This window comes from Terrapene carolina, unplaced genomic scaffold (assembly GCF_002925995.2).
Source record: "Terrapene carolina triunguis isolate 2854851 unplaced genomic scaffold, T_m_triunguis-2.0 Scaffold88, whole genome shotgun sequence".
In the NCBI taxonomy this organism is placed as follows: domain Eukaryota; kingdom Metazoa; phylum Chordata; order Testudines; family Emydidae; genus Terrapene; species Terrapene triunguis.
In genome coordinates this window covers 44794287-44812224 of record NW_020664439.1, presented here as the reverse complement: position 1 = coordinate 44812224, position 17938 = coordinate 44794287, and the positions used below count along the sequence as shown (strand labels likewise).

The 17938-nt window shown below is 65.7% G+C and overlaps 2 protein-coding genes across 2 annotated transcripts in view; one reads left to right on the top strand and one right to left on the bottom strand.

The window, feature by feature from the left end:
• LOC112124942 (intestinal-type alkaline phosphatase) overlaps positions 1–2367 on the top strand; it is a 7934-nt gene extending 5567 nt beyond the window's left edge. The window contains exons 7-11 of the mRNA XM_026649935.1: positions 155–227; positions 413–547; positions 1001–1192; positions 1679–1795; positions 2087–2367. Of these exons, the coding sequence (XP_026505720.1) occupies positions 155–227; positions 413–547; positions 1001–1192; positions 1679–1795; positions 2087–2367 (798 nt within the window). The remainder of the gene's footprint in view (positions 1–154; positions 228–412; positions 548–1000; positions 1193–1678; positions 1796–2086) is intronic.
• Positions 2368–3903: 1536 nt separating this feature from the next.
• The window catches only part of ECEL1 (endothelin converting enzyme like 1), a 22709-nt gene continuing 8674 nt past the window's right edge, over positions 3904–17938 (bottom strand). The window contains exons 3-18 of the mRNA XM_026649864.2: positions 17255–17323; positions 15715–15825; positions 14777–14869; positions 14375–14499; positions 11914–12136; positions 11406–11504; positions 10778–10852; positions 10006–10109; positions 9067–9125; positions 8381–8432; positions 7879–7946; positions 7348–7472; positions 6573–6638; positions 5995–6090; positions 4966–5042; positions 3904–4132 (exon numbers count right to left, since the gene is read on the bottom strand). Of these exons, the coding sequence (XP_026505649.1) occupies positions 4033–4132; positions 4966–5042; positions 5995–6090; positions 6573–6638; positions 7348–7472; positions 7879–7946; positions 8381–8432; positions 9067–9125; positions 10006–10109; positions 10778–10852; positions 11406–11504; positions 11914–12136; positions 14375–14499; positions 14777–14869; positions 15715–15825; positions 17255–17323 (1542 nt within the window). The 3' untranslated portion in view covers positions 3904–4032. The remainder of the gene's footprint in view (positions 4133–4965; positions 5043–5994; positions 6091–6572; positions 6639–7347; positions 7473–7878; positions 7947–8380; positions 8433–9066; positions 9126–10005; positions 10110–10777; positions 10853–11405; positions 11505–11913; positions 12137–14374; positions 14500–14776; positions 14870–15714; positions 15826–17254; positions 17324–17938) is intronic.

The window sequence follows — 17938 nt, the reverse complement described above, 5'->3', positions numbered from 1 at the left end:
GGGAGGGCTGGGCAGGGCCCCCCGGGCGCAGGGTTGGTGGGTGCAGATAGGAGGGCTGGGCAGGGGCCCGGCTGGCGATGTGCATGTGCTGGGATGGTGGCACACGCAGCCCTGCCTGGGCACCCAGTGACCAGCTCTTGGGTTCGTTCCCTAGGGCGCCAGGTACGTGTGGAACAGGACGGCCCTGTTCAGCGCTGCCAGTGACCCGTCCGTGACGCACCTGATGGGTAATGGGCCCTGAATCCTCCCCCTTCGGGCCCCCCCCCGGGCAGCCTTTGCCCCCTCCTCTGGCTGCTCAGGGTGGCATGTCCGGCTCCCCCTTCACCTGCCCGCTCCCAGCCCCCATGGCCATTTGCAGCCTTTGGCCCCGCTCCCAGCGCGCGCCCCCATTTGGTCTCTGTTCCCCCTTCAGGCCTCTTTGAGCCTGGCGACATGAAGTACAACCTCCTGCGGAACTCCACCCTGGACCCGTCCCTCACCGAGATGATGGAGGCGGCCATGCAGATCCTCAGCAGGAACCCCCGGGGCTTCTACCTCTTTGTGGAAGATAAGTGGGGCTTGGGGCAGGCCATGGGGGGCAGCTGTCCCAGCCCAGACGGCTGCCATCGGGGGGTGCAGAGGGGCCCAGGGCTGGGCGTTCCCCGCGCTCCCCAGCCTGGGCTCGTGGGAGGGGGTGGCCAGGAGCTGCCCGTGTTCCTCAGAGGGGACCTGGCGTCCCAGGTTGAGGGGCAGGAGCACTGGGGGACTCTGGCCATGGGAGCCCCCTGCAGCCCATCACCGTGCGCTCCGGTCACACTGAGGAGCCAGAGCCTGCTTGGGGAGCGCAGAGGGAGAGGTCTTGCCGCAGCCTGAGGGGGCTGGAGGCCGCCCATCCCCACCCCACAGGTGCCTCTTACAGGCCGAATCACCCCAGTGTGATCGTACAGGGGTGGGGGGAGCTGGATTCGAGGCCCCCGAGACGCCCCCCTCTGCAGCTAACCCCTGCCTGGTCTCTCTCCACGAGGCAGGATTGACCACGGGCACCATGACGGCGTCGCCCAGTGGGCGCTGACGGAAGCCGTGGAGTTCGACCACGCCATCCAGAGGGCGGGTGAGCTGACGAAGGAAGCCGAGACCCTCACCGTGGTGACGGCCGACCACTCGCACGTCTTCAGCTTCGGCGGCTACACGCTGCGGGGCAGCTCCATCTTCGGTACGATCCCTGGGCTGGGGGGGGGGGTCTCAACACCCACACGTGCCTGGCCCCCTTGGATGGGCTGAGGATGCTCCTGCTCCCCGCTGGGGGGTGCAAGCTGCTCTGCACGGTGGGCCATGGGTTCGAGCTCTGCTCGCAGCACAGCTGAGGGCAGGTACCCGGGCGGCTGAGGGATACGGGTCAGCTGAGGCCTCTGCCCCATGGAGGCCATTGGCAGAGCAGGGATTGGGCCTAGGGGCCCCTTGGAGCTGAGGGGCCCATGTTGCCCCTGCCCAGGGACCTGCAGGACTGTGGAGTGGCAGATCCACCCGCTCCAGTCTGTGGCTGCCCCGCTGCTGGCTACACTGCCCTTTGCGGGGTATTGCCCGACACCCCGGGAGCTTCTGTGCTGTCCCAGGGACCATCCAGGGCATGGTGGCTTAACGCCGCTCCAGGACGCCCCGGCTTGGGTCTGATCTCTCGCTTGGTTCCCCGTTCCCCCAGGCTTGGCTCCCAAACTGGCCGAGGACGGCAAGTCGTACACGTCCATCCTCTACGGGAATGGGCCCGGCTACCAGATCACTGCCATGGGCCGGCCCGACGTCAACAGCTCCGAGAGTGGTAAGGGGCCCCGCCGTGGTGTGGGAGGGCGATGCTGGCAGGAGAGCTGACGGGGGGGTGAGTGTGGGGGCACAGGGGTCCCCCCCTGCCAGACTTTCACCCCCAGTGCCCAGCACAGAGCTGGCGATTCCAGCTATGCCCCTGGTGCTGCTGCCAGCCGGTGGCACTGACTGTATAGCACGGGCGGGCATGGGCTCTGCCCAGATACCAGCGCCCCCGCCCCAGGGAGCAGGAAATCGGGGGGGGGCAGTGACTTGTGGGGCCCTTACGCTCTCTTTGCCCTTCCCCCAGGGGAGAACGGGTACCTGCAGCAGGCGGCCGTGCCCCTGAGCTCGGAAACGCACGGCGGCGAGGACGTGGCCATCATGGCCAAGGGGCCCATGGCCCACCTCTTCCATGGGGTGCAGGAGCAGACCTACGTCGCCCACGTCATGGCCTACGCCGCCTGCCTGGAGCCCTACACGGAGTGCCCGCTGCCCAACCCGGGCACCACGCAGCCGAACTCTGCCCGCGCCAGCACCGGCCTCCTGCCCCTCCTGGTGGGGTCCCTGCTCCTGCCACTGCTCACCTAGCCCCTCCCCCCGCCCAGGAGAGAGCCCGTCCCCCGCAGCCCCCTGTGCCTGCAGCGCTGGGCTGTGCTGGCTGCAGCCACAAGAGAGCGACAGCCCGCCCGCTCCCTGCAAGGGGGTGGGGGGTTCCATGTGAGTGGCACCAAACCCCTTGGACACCAGTTGTCGGGGGGCTCACAGCCCGGGGAGGGGGGATTGCTGCCTGCTTTGAAAAAAGAGATTCCAGTGACCAAATGGCCTGCTCCTTTCTGAGTGGAAGAAACTGTGTGTGTGTGGGGGGGGGGGATAGAGTCCAGGGGGTGCTGTGTGTGTGGGGGCGGTGGACTCTAAGGGGCGGATGGACTCCAAGGGGCGCTGTGGGGGGGGGATGGACTCTAGGGGTGACTCCGGGGAGGTATACTCCAGAAGGCACTGGGTGTGCATTGGGGGGACACTCCAGAGGCTGGTGTGTGTAACACCCCCACCCCCGCTCCCCAGCCACAGCAGCAGTGGGGCTGTGCGCGGCCGGAGCTGCAGGCTGGGGTGGCTCCGCCCCCCCACCCCACCCCCCCCAGCTGTCCTGTACCGAGCCACCCACACGTACAGCGCCGGCTTTATTGACCATACCGAGCAGCAACACATACAGCGATTCTGTACAAGAGGCGCAGAGCCCGGGGGCGACCCGGCTCCCCCTCCAGCACTGGGGCCTCCTGGGCTCAGGCAGCTCTGCCTGACAACCCAACGGCGCCTCCTTGTGCTGCCGTGCGGCACTGCACTGGGGCGAGGCTCCGAACTGCTACGGGCAGGGGGAGCGTGTCAATGCCCAGGAGTGCTGCTGACAGGGAGTGCAGCCAGTTCTTCGCCCACAGCCCAGCCCCTGCCACCCATGCCGCGGCCGTTTGCATGGTGCTGTTCAGGGCTGCGGCTGGGCAGGGGGATTTCTCGCCCACCTGTCCCCCTGGAGCCCCCCAGCCCAGCCCCACAACTTCCCTGTGGCCCGAGCACACGGGGGCCTTTGTGCTGGCTGGTTGCTTCCCTGCGGGGCTTGGCTCAGGCCTCTGTGCCCAGCCCTGAGCATGGAGTGGCGCTGGGCCCACGTCGCGCTGTAGGGCTGGGTGAACGGGGCGTGGGCCGCAGCCACCGCGTTCTGCCCTGGGACGGGCACCATTTGCTTCCAAACGTGGGATCTTCCAGCTGCTTTGAGAAATGGCCCCACAGTAGCTTTTGGCCCCTCCATGCCAGCAGCACTGGGGCCTGTCCCCTGCCTGCCCCAGGTCTGGTCCCTCCCGCTGCCCCTCGACGGTGTTTTGGGGATCTCCCCCCCGGCTGCGCCACTGGCAGGGCTCACTGGGCCGGCTCCTGGCGCGGCGATGGGGAGCCAGAGGAGGGGGGCTGGCTCCAAGGCCCAGGGGGGGTGGAGGCAGGACACACCCAGCTGGAAGTGGACCCAGTCTGTAGTTTCCCTGCTGCCGTTCGCATCGGCCCCCGAGGAACTGGCCAAAGGAGCCTTCGCCACCTCGTCTGCAGCACCTGTCCCTGCGAGCCCCGGCCCTGCAGAGGCGCCCAGAGGCTCTCCCCGGAGACTCGCTGGCGGGCAGGCGGATGGCAGAGAAGCAGCAGGATCAGACGGACGGCTTGGCACACGCAAGGCAAAGGACAGCGAGGGGCATGGCCACGGGGCGCCGGCGCTCACCACACGGAGCACTTGTGCGCTGGGTTCATCGGCGAGTTCTTGGGGCAGTGGAAGACCCGGCCGAACTCCTCAAACTGGGAGACGCTGCCCAGCACCCTGGGGAGTGGAGAGAGGGCTCAGGAAAGCGGGGCTGGCAGCCCCATGAGGGCAGTGCTGCACCTGGCACAGCAATGCAGCCACCTCTGGAGCGAGAGGAGGCAGCTGTTAGCAGCCCTGTCCTGTAGGACGGGGCATGATCCCGCTGCGGGGAGAACTGCCCAGCGGGGAGTGGGCAGTGCCAGAGTTAACCCCCTGCCCCAGCGTATGGACAGTGAAGAGGAGCCGCTGGCTCTGCCTGGCCTGGTGCCCATGGAGTGGCAGCCTCTGGGCCGCCAACCTAGGGTGCACTAAGGTCCAAGCCCCAATTACAGCCCGTGTGCTGCCTCCTGCTGGCCTGGCCTGTGCTCCAGCCGGGGACCCCACTCCAAGCCCCTGGCCTTGGCTCACCCGTCTTGGGTGCCCTCACCCTGACCTGCCGCAGCCCCTTCCTGCCCCACAACCCCGTGGGCTCAGGGGAGCCCAGCCCCAGGGCAGGATCAGTCAGGCTGGCCCGAGAGACCCCAGCACATGCGCCCCTCCGCTCCCAGTCCGCCCTGTGCAAGGACTGGATTAACCCTTTCTCATCCTCACTGGGGCAGGGCACCCGCTGCCCTCCCTCCTGCCTGCCCTGCTCCCACTGGCCCCAGGCCTGTGCTCCCTGCGCCCTTTGCTGGCTGCTCTGACCACGTGCTGGGGACAATTCGAGCCCCAGGTGGAGCTGGGCCCTGCCCTGAGGGGCTTCCAGCCAATCCCACGTGCAGAGGCTGGGGGTCCCGAGGCAGAGGGCAGAGCGGAGGGACTCGCCGCACCTCCTAGTGGCCACACCCAGCAGGTGCAGCGGCCCCAGGTACCTGTAGTGCTCCGGGGCGTGCTTGTCGGTCAGCACCTGCAGGTAGATGGACTGCGAGCGCCTCTTGATGCACCAGTTCTGCAGATGGGAGAGAAGCCACAGTGAGCACCCCAGCTGGGGGGGGCGCGAAGGGTTGGGGGGGCTGGATGAGCACCACAGCCGGGGGGGGGCGGGAAAGGAGCAGGGAGCGGGGCGGATTTGACCTGGGAATGTTGCAGGGGAGTTACACTGGGGATGGGGGACTTCCCTTGAAGGAAGCTACCTGAGCTGTAACCTGAGCCAGGAGGGGGGTTGGGAGAAGTGACACCTTCTGCCCCGGGAGACTGGACAAAGGAGAGGAGGAGCAGAGGGAGTGGGGACGAGAGCGGCTGGAGGGGTTTTTAGTTTCAGTTTGATGCTGGGTGGTGGAACGCAGGGAACCCCAAGGCTGGGGGCTAAGCTCCCTGCCCCCCAGAAGGACTTAACTGAGGGGTCCTGGTTGTACCTACAAGCCCTGTTTTAGACTGCGTTCCTACTGTCCAATAAACCTTCCATTTTACTGGCTGGCTGAGAGTCACGGTGAATCCCAGGAAGAGGGGTGCAGGGCCCGGACTCCCCCACTCTCCATGACAGGGGGAGCTGGGCGGAGAAGAGACCCCCCCAGCAGCAGAGGGGAGACTGGCAGGGGGCAGGTCAGCGAGGCAGCCAGGGGCTTTCAGTTGTATCAGGGCCAGGGTCTCCCGGCGGGATCTGTGGGACAGGGGAAGGCCAGAGCGGGACACGCGGAGCAGGCGGAGCTGAAACAAGTTGGGTGGGTCCCAGCCTTGCCCCCGGGGGAGCATTGTCCCCATCTAACCCCCCCACTCCACCCTGCAGTGTGGCCCCCCATGTCATTTCTGCTCAGGAGAGACCCCGGGCTGGGGTGCCAGGGGGCTGACAGGCACTGGCAGAGCTGGGGGTGGGGAGCCCAGGGTTGGCAGGGCGGAGGCAGGGTGGCGGTGGTTCTGGGCCCCTCGCCGTGCACTACCGCCCCCTGGTGGCGGGGCGTTACCTGGGCGAAGGCGATGAAGAAGAGCTGGTCGTGGGTGTATTTCAGGCGGTGCAGGGGGTGCTCCGGCCCGTGCTCCCGCACCCACTTCTGATAGGCCTGCAAAACACAGGCACACTCAGTGCGGGGGGCTTCCCACCCCCGGCTGCCCCCTCCCTGTGCAATGTGGGGCGATGGGTCTGGCTGGGGGTGGCAGGAGGGTCATGGCCTCTCCCAGCTGAGGCAGAGGGGCAGCTGGTGGCCACGGGGCTCCCGGGGGGTGGAGGGGGCGCTGTGCTCTGCGTGGGTACGGGGTCCCCTAGAGTAATGGCAGCACAGCCTCCTCCCAGTCAGCTGCTGCACCGCAGATCTCCCCGCTCCCCCTCCCGCTGTTCTCCTGTCACTACCTTGCAGATACGTCCCCCCCCCGCCCCCGGCCATTCTCCGGTTGCTACCTTGCAGGTCCCTCTCCCCGCCACTGCCCTGCAGATACCCCCCCCCCGGGCCGTTCTCCAGTCGCTGCCCCGCAGCTCTCCCCCCCGGCCATTCTCCATGACCCGGGGTGGGGGGCAGAGGGGCGCCGGGTGCCCTCCGTCACTTACATAGTAGGCCAGTTTGAGCCCCCCCATGTCGGCGATGTTCTCCCCCAGCGTGTGCTTCCCGTTCACCTGTGGAGAGAGGAGCAGGGGCTCACACAGACCTGGTCAGGTGCACCCCCAGCCCTCCAACATACCACCTCAAACTGGGGCCCATCTCAGCCCCTGCCCCCACCAGCCCATCTCTCCGGGAGGCAGCCTGAGGGGATCAGCCCCTGGCCACTGGCTGATGGAGGGGACGCCTGGGGCGGGGCTGCATCGCTGGGAGCCAGCACCCTCCCCCTTGTGACATAGATGCTACCTCCGGATGGCATAGAGAGAAAGATGAACTGCCCCTTCCAACCACTGCAGCGGGGCTCGGAGAGACACAACCCAGAGCCCCTGCTCTCCGCCCTGCACCCCCTGGCTCTGGCTGCTGCACCCCGCCCCTGTCTGGCTGCTGCAGTCTGTGCCTCAGTATCCCGTTCAGAGCAGAGCCCTTCTGACCCCATGTGCTGGGGGGAGCAATCTGGGGCAAGCCCCAGGCCCAGGTGAATGTCCCCCAGCAGTGAGGGGCACCCCAGACCCAGGTCAGCCTGCCACGGCAGCAAGGGGAAACCAGGGGACAGGCCATTCCCCCACCCCCCCGACAGCAAGGGGCACCCCAGGCCCAGGCCAGCCCCACTCCCCCAGCAGCGAGGGGTGCCCCGGGCTTAGGCTAGCCCACCCCCCCGGACAGCGAGGGGCACCCCGGGCCCAGGCCAGCCCTGCTCCCCTAGCAATGAGGGGCGCCCGGGCTCACCCGCTGGTTGTAGACGGTGAAGTTGTCGTACAGGTTGACGATGCACTGGGCCTTCTTCAGGAACTTGCTGTAGGAGGCCTCCGTCCACCAGTGCAGCAGGTTCCCGTGCCGATCGTACTGGCCCCCTGCGGGCACACGGCGCGGGTGGAAGGGGCTCGGGTTCATGGGGCAGAGCTGGGATTGGGACCCAGGAGTCCTGGCTCCCTGTCCCCGGCTGGTTCTACCCCGCCCCAGCCCCACAGGGACTGAGGGCCACGTAGGGAGCTGTTTGCCAGGCCCTGGTAGTGGGTACACTGTCGGCCGAGGGCCAGGCTCCGCTCCTGGGCCAGCCAGAGGGAGGCGCTGCTCCAGAGGCGCCAGGCTGCCCAGGGCTCATCCCATGCGGCTGCCACCTGGCCCTTTGCATCACCTTCACCCCTTGGGGGCCGGGGGGCGTCCCCAGCAAACAGGCGCCAGGCCTCGGGGCGGGCACTCGTGGGTCCCAGCTCTGGCCCGGAGCAGCAGAAACTGGGCGGGGGGAAGGAGGCTCACCCCAGTCGTCGTAGCCGTGGGTCAGCTCGTGCCCAATGATGGTTCCGATTCCACCATAGTTCAGGGACCTTTTGGCAGGAGGAGACAAGACACGACCCCATCAGCAATGGGGGGGTCTGAGCACATCCCCCCACCCAGGACACGGCCCCGTCAGCAATAGGGGGGGGGGTCTGAGCACATCCCCACCCTCCCGACACGGCCCCGCCAGCAGCGAATGGGCAGAGGGCAAGTGAGAGGCTGACTCAAGCCCACGGGGGGGGCACTGCCCTCCTGGGTGTCTGTGGCCCGAGAGGTGGTTCTGGCTGGGCCCAGCCCAGCGGGGGCAGTTCTGAGCTACCCCCAGGGTTTGGCCCCAGAGAGCCCTGCTTGCTGCTTTGCCCCAGGGCTGGGATCCTCCACAGGCACAAGGGGTGCCCCCTGGACCCCCCATCCCCTGCCCCCCTTGCGCTGGTGCGGGGGGGGGTCGGAATGGTGGACGGTGCCTGTAGAGCCCTGTACTCACTGCGGGAACTCGGGGTCGTACAGCGTGGGCTGGAGGATCCCGGCGGGGAACACTGTGGGGAGAGGAGGGAGTGTTATGGGGAGGGGGACCCTCCCACTGCCCTCTCACCCCGAGCAGGGCCGGATCACAGCGAGGGGACCCCGCCTGGGCTAGGCACACGGGGCTCCTACTGAGACCCCAAATCACCCACCAGCTCTGGACAAATACACCATGGCGTGGGTCAGCCCCCAGCTCTCTGGAATGAGGGAGACTCTCTGAGGCAGCCGTGCTCTGTCCTGCCCCTCCCCAGCTCTGCCGATGCCCCCCAATCCCGACCCACAGCCCCCTGCTATCCTGGTCCTGCCCTCACCTCCCCAGCTCGGCCGATGCCCCCCAATCCCGACCCACAGCCCCCTGCTATCCTGGCCCTGCCCCCACCTCCCCAGCTCGGCTGATGCCCCCCAATCCTGACCCACAGCCCCCTGCTATCCTGGCCCTGCCCTCACCTCCCCAGCTCTGCTGATCCCCCTCCCTTTCAACCCGCAGCCCCCCCCCCATTACTATTTCAGTCCCAGTCACACCCCACTTGGCTGATGTACCACCCCCCGGCCCTCCCCAGTCTGGGTGCCCCCCCAATGACTCAGAGCAGACGTGTTCAGAAGCCCGGGGAATGCTGGCTATCAGCCGTGCCGCTGGTGCGGCCGTACCCATCTGGTTCTTGTTGGGCAGGTAGTAGGCGTTGAGGGCCTGGGGGGGCAGCAGCCACCTGCAAGGAGACAGCGAGACCCCGAGATCAGCACCCGGGCTGCGAGGGCCAGTTGCCCCACCAATTCCCCCCGCCCCAGCACACAGGGGAGTCTGCTAATGTGGTGTGGCGAGGGGGGAGCTGGGAGAGGACAGAGTGCTGGGCGGGGAGCCTCTGACCCCTAATACCCGCAGGATGCGGCCAGGCTAGGTTCTAGCTTGGCCTCCCTCCCTCTGGGCACAGGCCCCCATGCTCAGAGGGGCCAGGCTGGCCAGTCCAGGTCGGTGCCTGCGACAGCTGTGGGGGCCACGTGCTGCTGGATCTGGGCAGGGTCACCACCCCCTCGATCAGCCAGCCTGACAGGAAGGCTCGGCCCCTGCGCCCCCACATAACCCCTGATGCCCCTGGTAGGTGGGCACAAGTTGTGAGGCATTTGCCTGTCTGTGTGCACACTGACCACTAGAGGCCGCCACACCCCTCGGGAAATGCCTTGGCTGAGGTGGGGCCCCTTGATGTCCAGGGAGAGGAGCAGTGTGGGGGCTGGACCCCAGGCCCCCAGCAGCAACCTCTGTCAGGACAAAGGGGCTCCTGGCCACACGGAGCAGAGCCTCCTGCAGCAGCCAGTGTAGAGCACGGCCATTGTCTCTCGCCGAGCCGGCTGAGCGGGGCTTGAACCAGCGCCGGCAGCCTGGGGATGGCCACACTCGGAGCACATGCCATGGGCTGCTGGCTGGGCCAGAGCCCAGACGGTGCCCACAGGTTGTGGGTCCCTCCCATCACAGAGACCCCCGACCAACTCTGCTCTCACAGGAGGGGGTCCCCAGAACTGACACCCCCTTCTGCCCCTGACCCATCCCCTCTGGAGAGGCAAAGCGCAGGCCCCGGGGCGATGGATACCTACGCAGACTTGTCCACCTCCTGTCGGATCTTCTTCACCGAGAGCTTGATGCTGAACTTGATGCTGTTGAGGATGTTCTTGAAATACGTCTTCTCGTGGACTTCGAACTGCGGCGGAGATACAGCCCAGGTCAGGCGGGGAAGGGCAGGGGGCTTCTCCCTGGGACTCCCCTTCTTAGCCAGCCCTCCTGCCACAAGAGGGGAGCAGGAGCCGGAGCTGGGATGTCCCATCTCCCCCAGCAGGCTCCCAGACCCTGCGCTCACTGTAGCCCCGAGGCTCCCTGGTCTGCCTGCAGGCTCAGCCCCATCCCCCGGGCAGGGACCTAGGATGGATGGAGGGTCCCGTACCACACTGAGCACGTGCAAGGTGTCTCCCTCTGGTGGCGACGCCTGGGAGCGCACCCTGCTGATAGAGTTTGTGCCCCTGCACGTCCACGTGACGGTAGCCATGTAAGTGCTGTTGTGGGGGTGGGGCTCGCGAGGGGGTGGAGGTGAACCAGCGCCAGAGCCAGGGGAACGGGGAGCAAAGGACTTTGGGAGGGTCCTGAGCCTTACGACCCGCTGATCGCACCCCCCAGCGAGACCCCTGCCACAGGCGGACAGAGCAGCAGCTCCTGCTGGCCAGGGAGTCCGGGCAGGGCCAGGAGACAGGGCCATGGCAGGCCAGGGGCCGCTGGCTAGAGCAGGAGAAAGGGATGGGTACTGCTGGATCTCTCCCAGCCTGGGTGTGCAGATGGTCCCTCTAGGGGTGCAGCGCGGGCCCCTCGCACACTCGCCTCGTACTCCTTATCGATGGCGTCCGGTTTCAGCAGGAAGTCCGGGTACCCGATCATCACCATCATGTACTGGAGCTGCAAGGAGAGCACACGCCCAGGTCCGAGCCTGCCCTGCCTGATCTCACGGGGGCGCATGGGGCTGATGGGCTTGTGTCTGAGCACAGCGCCGCCCCCTGCTGGATGCAACGACAGACTGCGGCGCTGCTGCTCTAGCTCTCTGGGCAGAGGCCCGTGTGCTGGAAGGGGCAGGCTGTGAGTCCTAGGCCCCAATTCCGCCCGGAGGCGCTGGCCTGTGGCTGCAGCAGCCGGATGGCAGCACCGTCCGTGTGGCCGGTCTGGGCGCGTGGCTCACCCTGTGGCCGGGCCCAGCCAGCCTGGAGCAGGGCTGCACTCTGCGTGGGTGCGGGGCCTTTATGCGTTGGCCGCCAGGCAGCAGAGTTTCCATCTCCTGGCTGGAGAATCCCACTTGCCCAACTTTGGGACTGGCGAGGCCGCCTGTGGCCCATGCAGTTCAGAGGCCCCCTGGCTGTCTGAGCTCCAGCCCCCAGCCCCAGCTCCCCTGGGAGTGCCCCAAGCCGTGGATGTGCGATTGGCTGGCCAGGCTAGGCTCCGCCCCTTGGTGCCTCACCTTGGCTCTAGCCGCGCGTTTGGTCTCTTCGTCCATCCAGTCGAGCTCGTCCAGCCGCTGATCCAGGGTGTGCTTGATGTCCTCCACCAGCTGCTGCACCTGCTCGGCGCAACCGCGCCCAGGTCACGGCGTTAACACCGTTCCTCGTAGCACACACCCAGGGCACTGGGCCCGGGGTGGGTACGAACCTCCCCTACACAGCCGCCTCCTCCATCACTGCCACGCCCACAAAAGGCTTAAGCCACGCCCAGTGGTTGCTGGGTAACAGGGCCGGGCCCTGAGCACACCTGCCACGCCCACAAAAGGCTTAAGCCACGCCCAGTGGTTGCTGGGTAACAGGGCTGGGCCCTGAGCGCGCCGCCAACCACTGGGCATTTGGCCTGAAGATGCGCCGCTCCTGTCTTGTGTTTCACTGGCCCGGGGTGTGGTCACTGGTGGGATTCCCCGCCTCCCCCCAGCCCGGATGGATCTGGGGGGGATTCCCAGCCCACCCCCCCGCCGTGCCTACCTTGGCCTTGCTGGAGGAGGAGAAATACTCCTCCACAAAGAGGGACCCCAAGGCCATGCCGAAGTGCTTGTTGGCCTGGCTCAGGCACATCTTGTCCAGCTCCAGCTGCTTCTCGGTGCCCTCCATCTCCCTGGAGAGCTCGTGGATGGCGTCGCGGAAGGGCGTGGAGAGGTGCTCGCTCAGCACCACCACAATGCGCCACAGCATGTAGTTGTGAAGGATCCTGGGAGGGGGAGAGACGGGGACCGGCTAGGGGTCGGGAGGGAGAGCGTGTTTTATACCCCAGGGGCCTGAGCCTCTCCCTCCTCTGCCTCAGGGGCCGCGGGATGGGGTGGGCGGCAGGGGGGCGAATGGGAGCGGGGACGCCAGGAAACATCTCCTTGCCCTGAGTGACAGTGGAAGCAGCGGCGTTCCCAAACCCTAGTTGCAGGGAGTTCCCTGGGCTCTGCTAGCGCCCCCGGCTGGCCAGCGTGCTCGGAGACAGGGGGTGTCACGTTATTGACTTGAACTGGGACCATATAGAACATGGTTGCAACTAAGGTCCTGTAGTGGCACCGAATCTTGTATAAAGGGGGTCAAATGAGGTGTCTAAGACAAGGTTATGGTTTGCTGGTTATGATTATGCTGTCTATATGTGTGTATCAATTTTGTAGTTGAAGTTATGAATATTGGCTCTATACTGTCTGTATTTCAAACTTATGCTATGCTTCTGGGTGACACCCCAGACAAGTTGGTGCAGCTCTGCCTAGCCTGCTTGATGGCCCATTAAGGACTATCAGCTATACAATTGACCCATGGAGAGAAGGCAGATACGCCTTGTAACTCAGCAAAGTATGCAGGGACTGGCCCATGTGACTCCAGACTCCATTTTGCTGTAATTTTCCACAGTAAGGACAAAGAGGTGCTCTTACACCTGGAAAAGACCATAAAAGGCTGATGCCTCATCTCCATCTTGTCTTCAATCCTGCTTCTTACCTCTGGAGGGACTTTGCTACAAACAGAAGCTCTACACAAAGGCCTGAGGACCCATCCCAGCTGGGGATGTTCCAGAGACTTGATTTGAACCTGCAGTTTATTCTGTCACGGCTACAAGCCTGAACCAAGAACTTTGTCATTACTGTATGTAATTGATTCCATTTAACCAATTCTAGCTCTCATCTATATCTTTTTCCTTTTATGAATAAATCTTTAGATTTTAGATTCTAAAATTGTCAACAGCGTGATTTGTGGGTAAGATCTGATTTGTATATTGACCTGGGTCTGGGGCTTGGTCCTTTGGGATCGAGAGAACCTTTTTTCTTTTACTGGGGCATTGGTTTTCATAACCATTTGTCCCCATAACGAGTGGCACTGGTGGTGATACTGGGAAACTGGAGTGTCTACGGGAATTGCTTGTGTGACTTGTGGTTAGCCAGTGGGGTAAAACCGAAGTCTTCTCTGGTTGGCTGGTTTGGTTTGCCTTGGTGTGCGTAGAAACCCCAGCCTTGGGCTGTCACTGCCCTGCTCTAAGCAATTTGTCCTGAATTGGCTCTCTCAGCTGGGTCCCGCCAGAACCAGCCTCGTTACAGGGGCTCTGCGAGGGGTTCGCTGCCAGGCCTGGGCTGCCGGGGGTGCCCAGCCGGACTGGGACGTCTGAGGTGCAGCTTTAGGGAATATCCCAGTAAAGCCCAGACGCTGGCTGGCTCGGCGCCCTGCACCTGCGCGCGGCTGAACTGCCTGTGTAATGAATTGGTTTAGCTGGGTGATTTGTAATGCATTTGATTAGCTCTGAAATGCTATTTTCCACTCAGTGTGTGCGTGGCTGGGAGCGGGGATCCCTGGGGGTGGGGGGTGCAGGAGGGAGCTGGCGGTGGGGGTGGCCACGGGGCATTTGTGTGTGTGCTGAGGGGGATCCCGAGCCTCCAGCGTAAAGGGCACTGCATGCTGCAGGGGTGGGGTGGTTACCTGCGGCCGTGCTGGAGGGGAGAGCCCAGGCATGGTGGGGGGAGGGGGAGCTCACCCTGCTTTTGGCCATGCTGGGGGGATGGGGCAGTGCGGCTCTGTGAACATGGCAGGGGTGGGGGGTTGCGTGCGGTGGTCCCAGCAGGCAGCTGCAGCAGCCCATTGGCATTCAGGAGGCAGGCGAGTCCCGGCAGATCAATGGCCATTAGTGAGATGTCCTGTCTGTACCGAAAGGGCTCCCGGCCCAGGGAGCTGAGCAAAGGCAGGACACGCAGGGGATTCGGCTGAGGAGGAGCCGCGCCCACGGATCCCCACCGCAGAACTCCCTGGCCAGGCCCGTCAAGGTCACGTCCTCCCCGCCACCTTGCTAGGAAGCCTGAGCAGGGGACGGGGCTTCTGCTGGGATCTGCCCCTCTGCCACCTGCTACCAGGCTCCAATCACACCTGTGTGCCTGAGTGAGGGGCCCGGAGATGCCTGGAGTGCCAGCGTGGCGCTGGAGCTGGGCAGTGGGTGTGGTACCTGCTGGGCGTGCTGCGGATGAGCTCCGACACCTTCTGCATGTAGTCCGTGGCCAGCAGCACCACCTCCTCCTCCTCGGAGAAGTTATCATGGAAGATCCGATCCAGCAGGCGCTTCCACTTGAGCTGGGGGGTGGGGGAGAGGGCGCTATGACCAGAGGGGCCTCGCCTTCTCCAGAGCCCCCCGCGCAGTGAATCAGCCTGGGCTTGCCCCACCGCAGTGACCTAACAAGGCCCACGTCTGAGTGCCCCTCTGCAGTCTCCGAACTGGTGCGGATGGCACTGCCCTCCAGAATGGACTTGGGGGCCAGCCCCCCTCAGGGGAGGAGAAGAGCCAGGAGGGCATTTATCTGGGCACCTCAGCTGGACTGCCCCTCCCCCAGCGCCCCGGCAGGGTACTCACGGTGGGCGTGATGCGCTGCAGCTCCCCCAGCGTCACCTTGTTGTACATGGTGCTGATGTCCCTGCGCAGGTCGTCGTACTCGGAGACCGTGATCTGGGCAGGACAGACGCATCAGGGCCGCGCTTTGCCTGCGCCGCCAGGCTGGGGGTGCCACGGGGCCAGCCACGGGCAGGGAATCTAGGGCTAAGCATTCCCTCTCGCTGGTCTCACTGCTCCCCTGACCCTGCAAAGGCCTGGGGCCCCTCACTCATTCCCCAGTCACGTGACGGTGGGAGATGGATGCCACCCTGGGGCGCTCACTGCTGCTCCCTGCTATCCTGCAGGGTCCCCCTCTCCCTGCACCCTGCGGGGGGTGCAACCCAGTCAGGCTTTGCTGCCCTTTGATCTCCCTTCCGCAGCTCGGTGGCCCCTCAGCGCAGGAGGCTAACGGGCCCCTGGAGCAGGAGGCCCCTCAGCCTGGCTGTGCCCAGCCCCGGGGCAGTGCCAGGGTGGGGGGATGGGCAGCGATCAAGCTGTGTGGGGCTTGGCGGGCCAAGGGGCTGCCGCTTTGGGAATAAGACCGCTTCCTGTAACAGGGACTCACCAGTCAGCCCCGAGCTCCAGGCACCAGCCCCCCAGCATGTCCCCTCTCCGCCCAGGGACCCACACACACACACTGGGTGCGCTGGGCTGCGACCTGCTCCCTCGAGAGGCTGGAGGCTGGGTAAGCGGCGCTCAGTGCTAGCCTGGGGTTGCGGCCAGCCTGCCCCACGTGAGGGCACTGTCCCCTTGGGCCCTGGCTGGGCCCCCACCTTCCCCACCTGGCTGTAGGGGGCTAGTTCCTTGCAAGCCGGGGGGCCGCTTGTGCCCGAAGAGCCCCCCTCCCCTGCCCTATGTGACACCTCCTGGAGCCCCGCGGGGGCAGCCAGGCCAGCGGGTCTGGGCTGGGAAGGACTCACGTTGGCCAGTCTCTGCTCCAGCTGCAGGATCTCCTCCGCCTTCTGCGCCACATGCTCCGCTCCCAGCAGGCCCAGCAGCCGCTCCATGAACAGGCGGTACGCCGCCAGGATCTGGGCACGAGGCGAGGGGTCAGCCGGGGGGGTGCAGCTCCAGCCTTGGGCGGGGGGGAGGGGCTCGGACCCAGGGGGATCAAGGGGTCAGGCCTGACCGGGGGGAGGGGGAGGAGGCTAAGGGGGGGTCAGGCCTGACCGGGGGGAGGGGCAGAGGACCAAGGGGAGGGGTCAGGCCCAGTGGGGAGGAAGCTAAGGGGGTCAGGCCTGGCCGGGGGGGGCGAGGGCTGAGGGAAGGGGGGGCAGGCCTGACTGGGGGCAGGGGACACAGCCCTGGCCGGTGTGGGGTCTGGGGGGGGGGTCACGTCTTCTCGCTCCCCGCCCCCGCTGCCCAACTCTTGGGACGTTTTGCTGGTGACGGGATTTCAGCCTGTCTGCTCCAGAAGCTCCAATCCCACTAGAGCTTCTGAGCCCTCTGATTGGCTGCCTGCCCTACTAGCCCGCCCCCTGGGGCTAAGCCACCAATCAGCTGCTGTGGGCAGAGCTCCCGCCCCACTGCATCCCTCTCTAGTGTCACGGGAGGGCGGAGCTAAAGAACCCAGCAGCCCCGCCCCCTGCAGCCAGCAAGGACAGCGCCTGCCCCGGCGAAGGGGTGAAGGGCCAGGAGGAGCCGAGGTGGGGGGGTGGGGGCGGGCTGGGGGGAAAGTGTTGGTTTGGGGTCTGGGGGCAGAATTAGTGGCCAGGCAGGTGGGGCGAGAGCTCCTGCTGCAGAGGCCAGAGTAACTTCCCCCAACACCCCCACCCCCATACCTCCCCCCACTCCTCCCCACAAACATCCCCCACCCCTGCACCCCCCAGCCCCCACACACACCAACCCTCCACACTCCCCCCATACACCCCACAGCCCCCACACAGGATGGGCAGGGGGACATCACACACACACACACACACGATGGGCAAGGGGAGATACAAACACACACACACACAGGACGGGCAGAGGGAGAGCTCACACACACACAGGACGGGCAGGAGGAGCTCACACACACACACACACACAGGATGGGCAGGGGGAGCTCACACACACACACACACACAGAGGACGGGCAGGAGGAGATCACACACACACACACGCAGGATGGGCAGGGGGAGATCACACACACACACACACACACACACACACACACACACACAGGATGGGCAGGGGGAGATCACACACACACACAACGATGGGCAGGGGGAGATCACAAATGAAACAACAGCCCGACAAACACAACTTGACCGTTTGTTTAAAAATCGTTCCTAATAGTTGGGGCCGGCCGGTCTGGTGACTTTTGGGGGCTGACTCATGATTTCTGGTGATTGGTGACACTGCAGCTGTGCCAGCCTCTCCTCCCCCCCGCCCGGCTCGGGTGCAGCTGGTGCTGGGTAGGGGCTGCTCCTCTCCGACCTCTCTCCCGTGCGCCCCTGGGCGCTGCCAGCCGCCCCTCACCTTCTCGCTCTCCTCGTCCTGCCCCAGGTACAGGGTTCGCTCGGGCAGCGTCAGCCCGTCCTGGTCAATCTGCAACAGAGCAGAGGAGCCGTGTTCGTGCCCGGCCTGGGTACCCGGAGCCCCGCCTCCCGGGGCCGAGGGCGACCTGGGGTCCCCTCCGCTCCCCGGCTAATGGAGGAGCAGGGAGAGGTGGGGGGCTCAGTCTGTGTGGCCGTTCGGGGTGGGGGGCCTGTCTGCGAAGGGGGCGGGCGGATGTGCTTTGTCTGGGGCTCGGGCAGGAGGAAGGTCCGGTTGCCAGGGCAGAGTCTCAGGAGGGAGATTTAATATGGGGAGAGGCTCCCCTGTGTGTGCTCTGGGGCCCTGTGGCATGGCTGGCTCCAGCCTAACCCCCCCTCACGTGCCAGTCTGGGTAGGGCCAGTGGGGCTCTCTCTGGCGATGGTCCACACCCCCGGGCTCAGCCCTCCCGCTCCCACGGGGGTCCTTCCCCGAGCAACTCACCCTGCCAGGGGGCCCGGACCACACCACATCTTCCACCTCAAAGTGCCGCATGGCTGGGCTGGCGGGTGCTGACCGCTGCGCCACCCACCTAGCCACAGACCGGCCCCCTGAGCAACCCTACAATAACAGACCGGCCCTCTGAGCAACCCCACAATAACAGACCGGTCCTCCCGAACAACCCTACA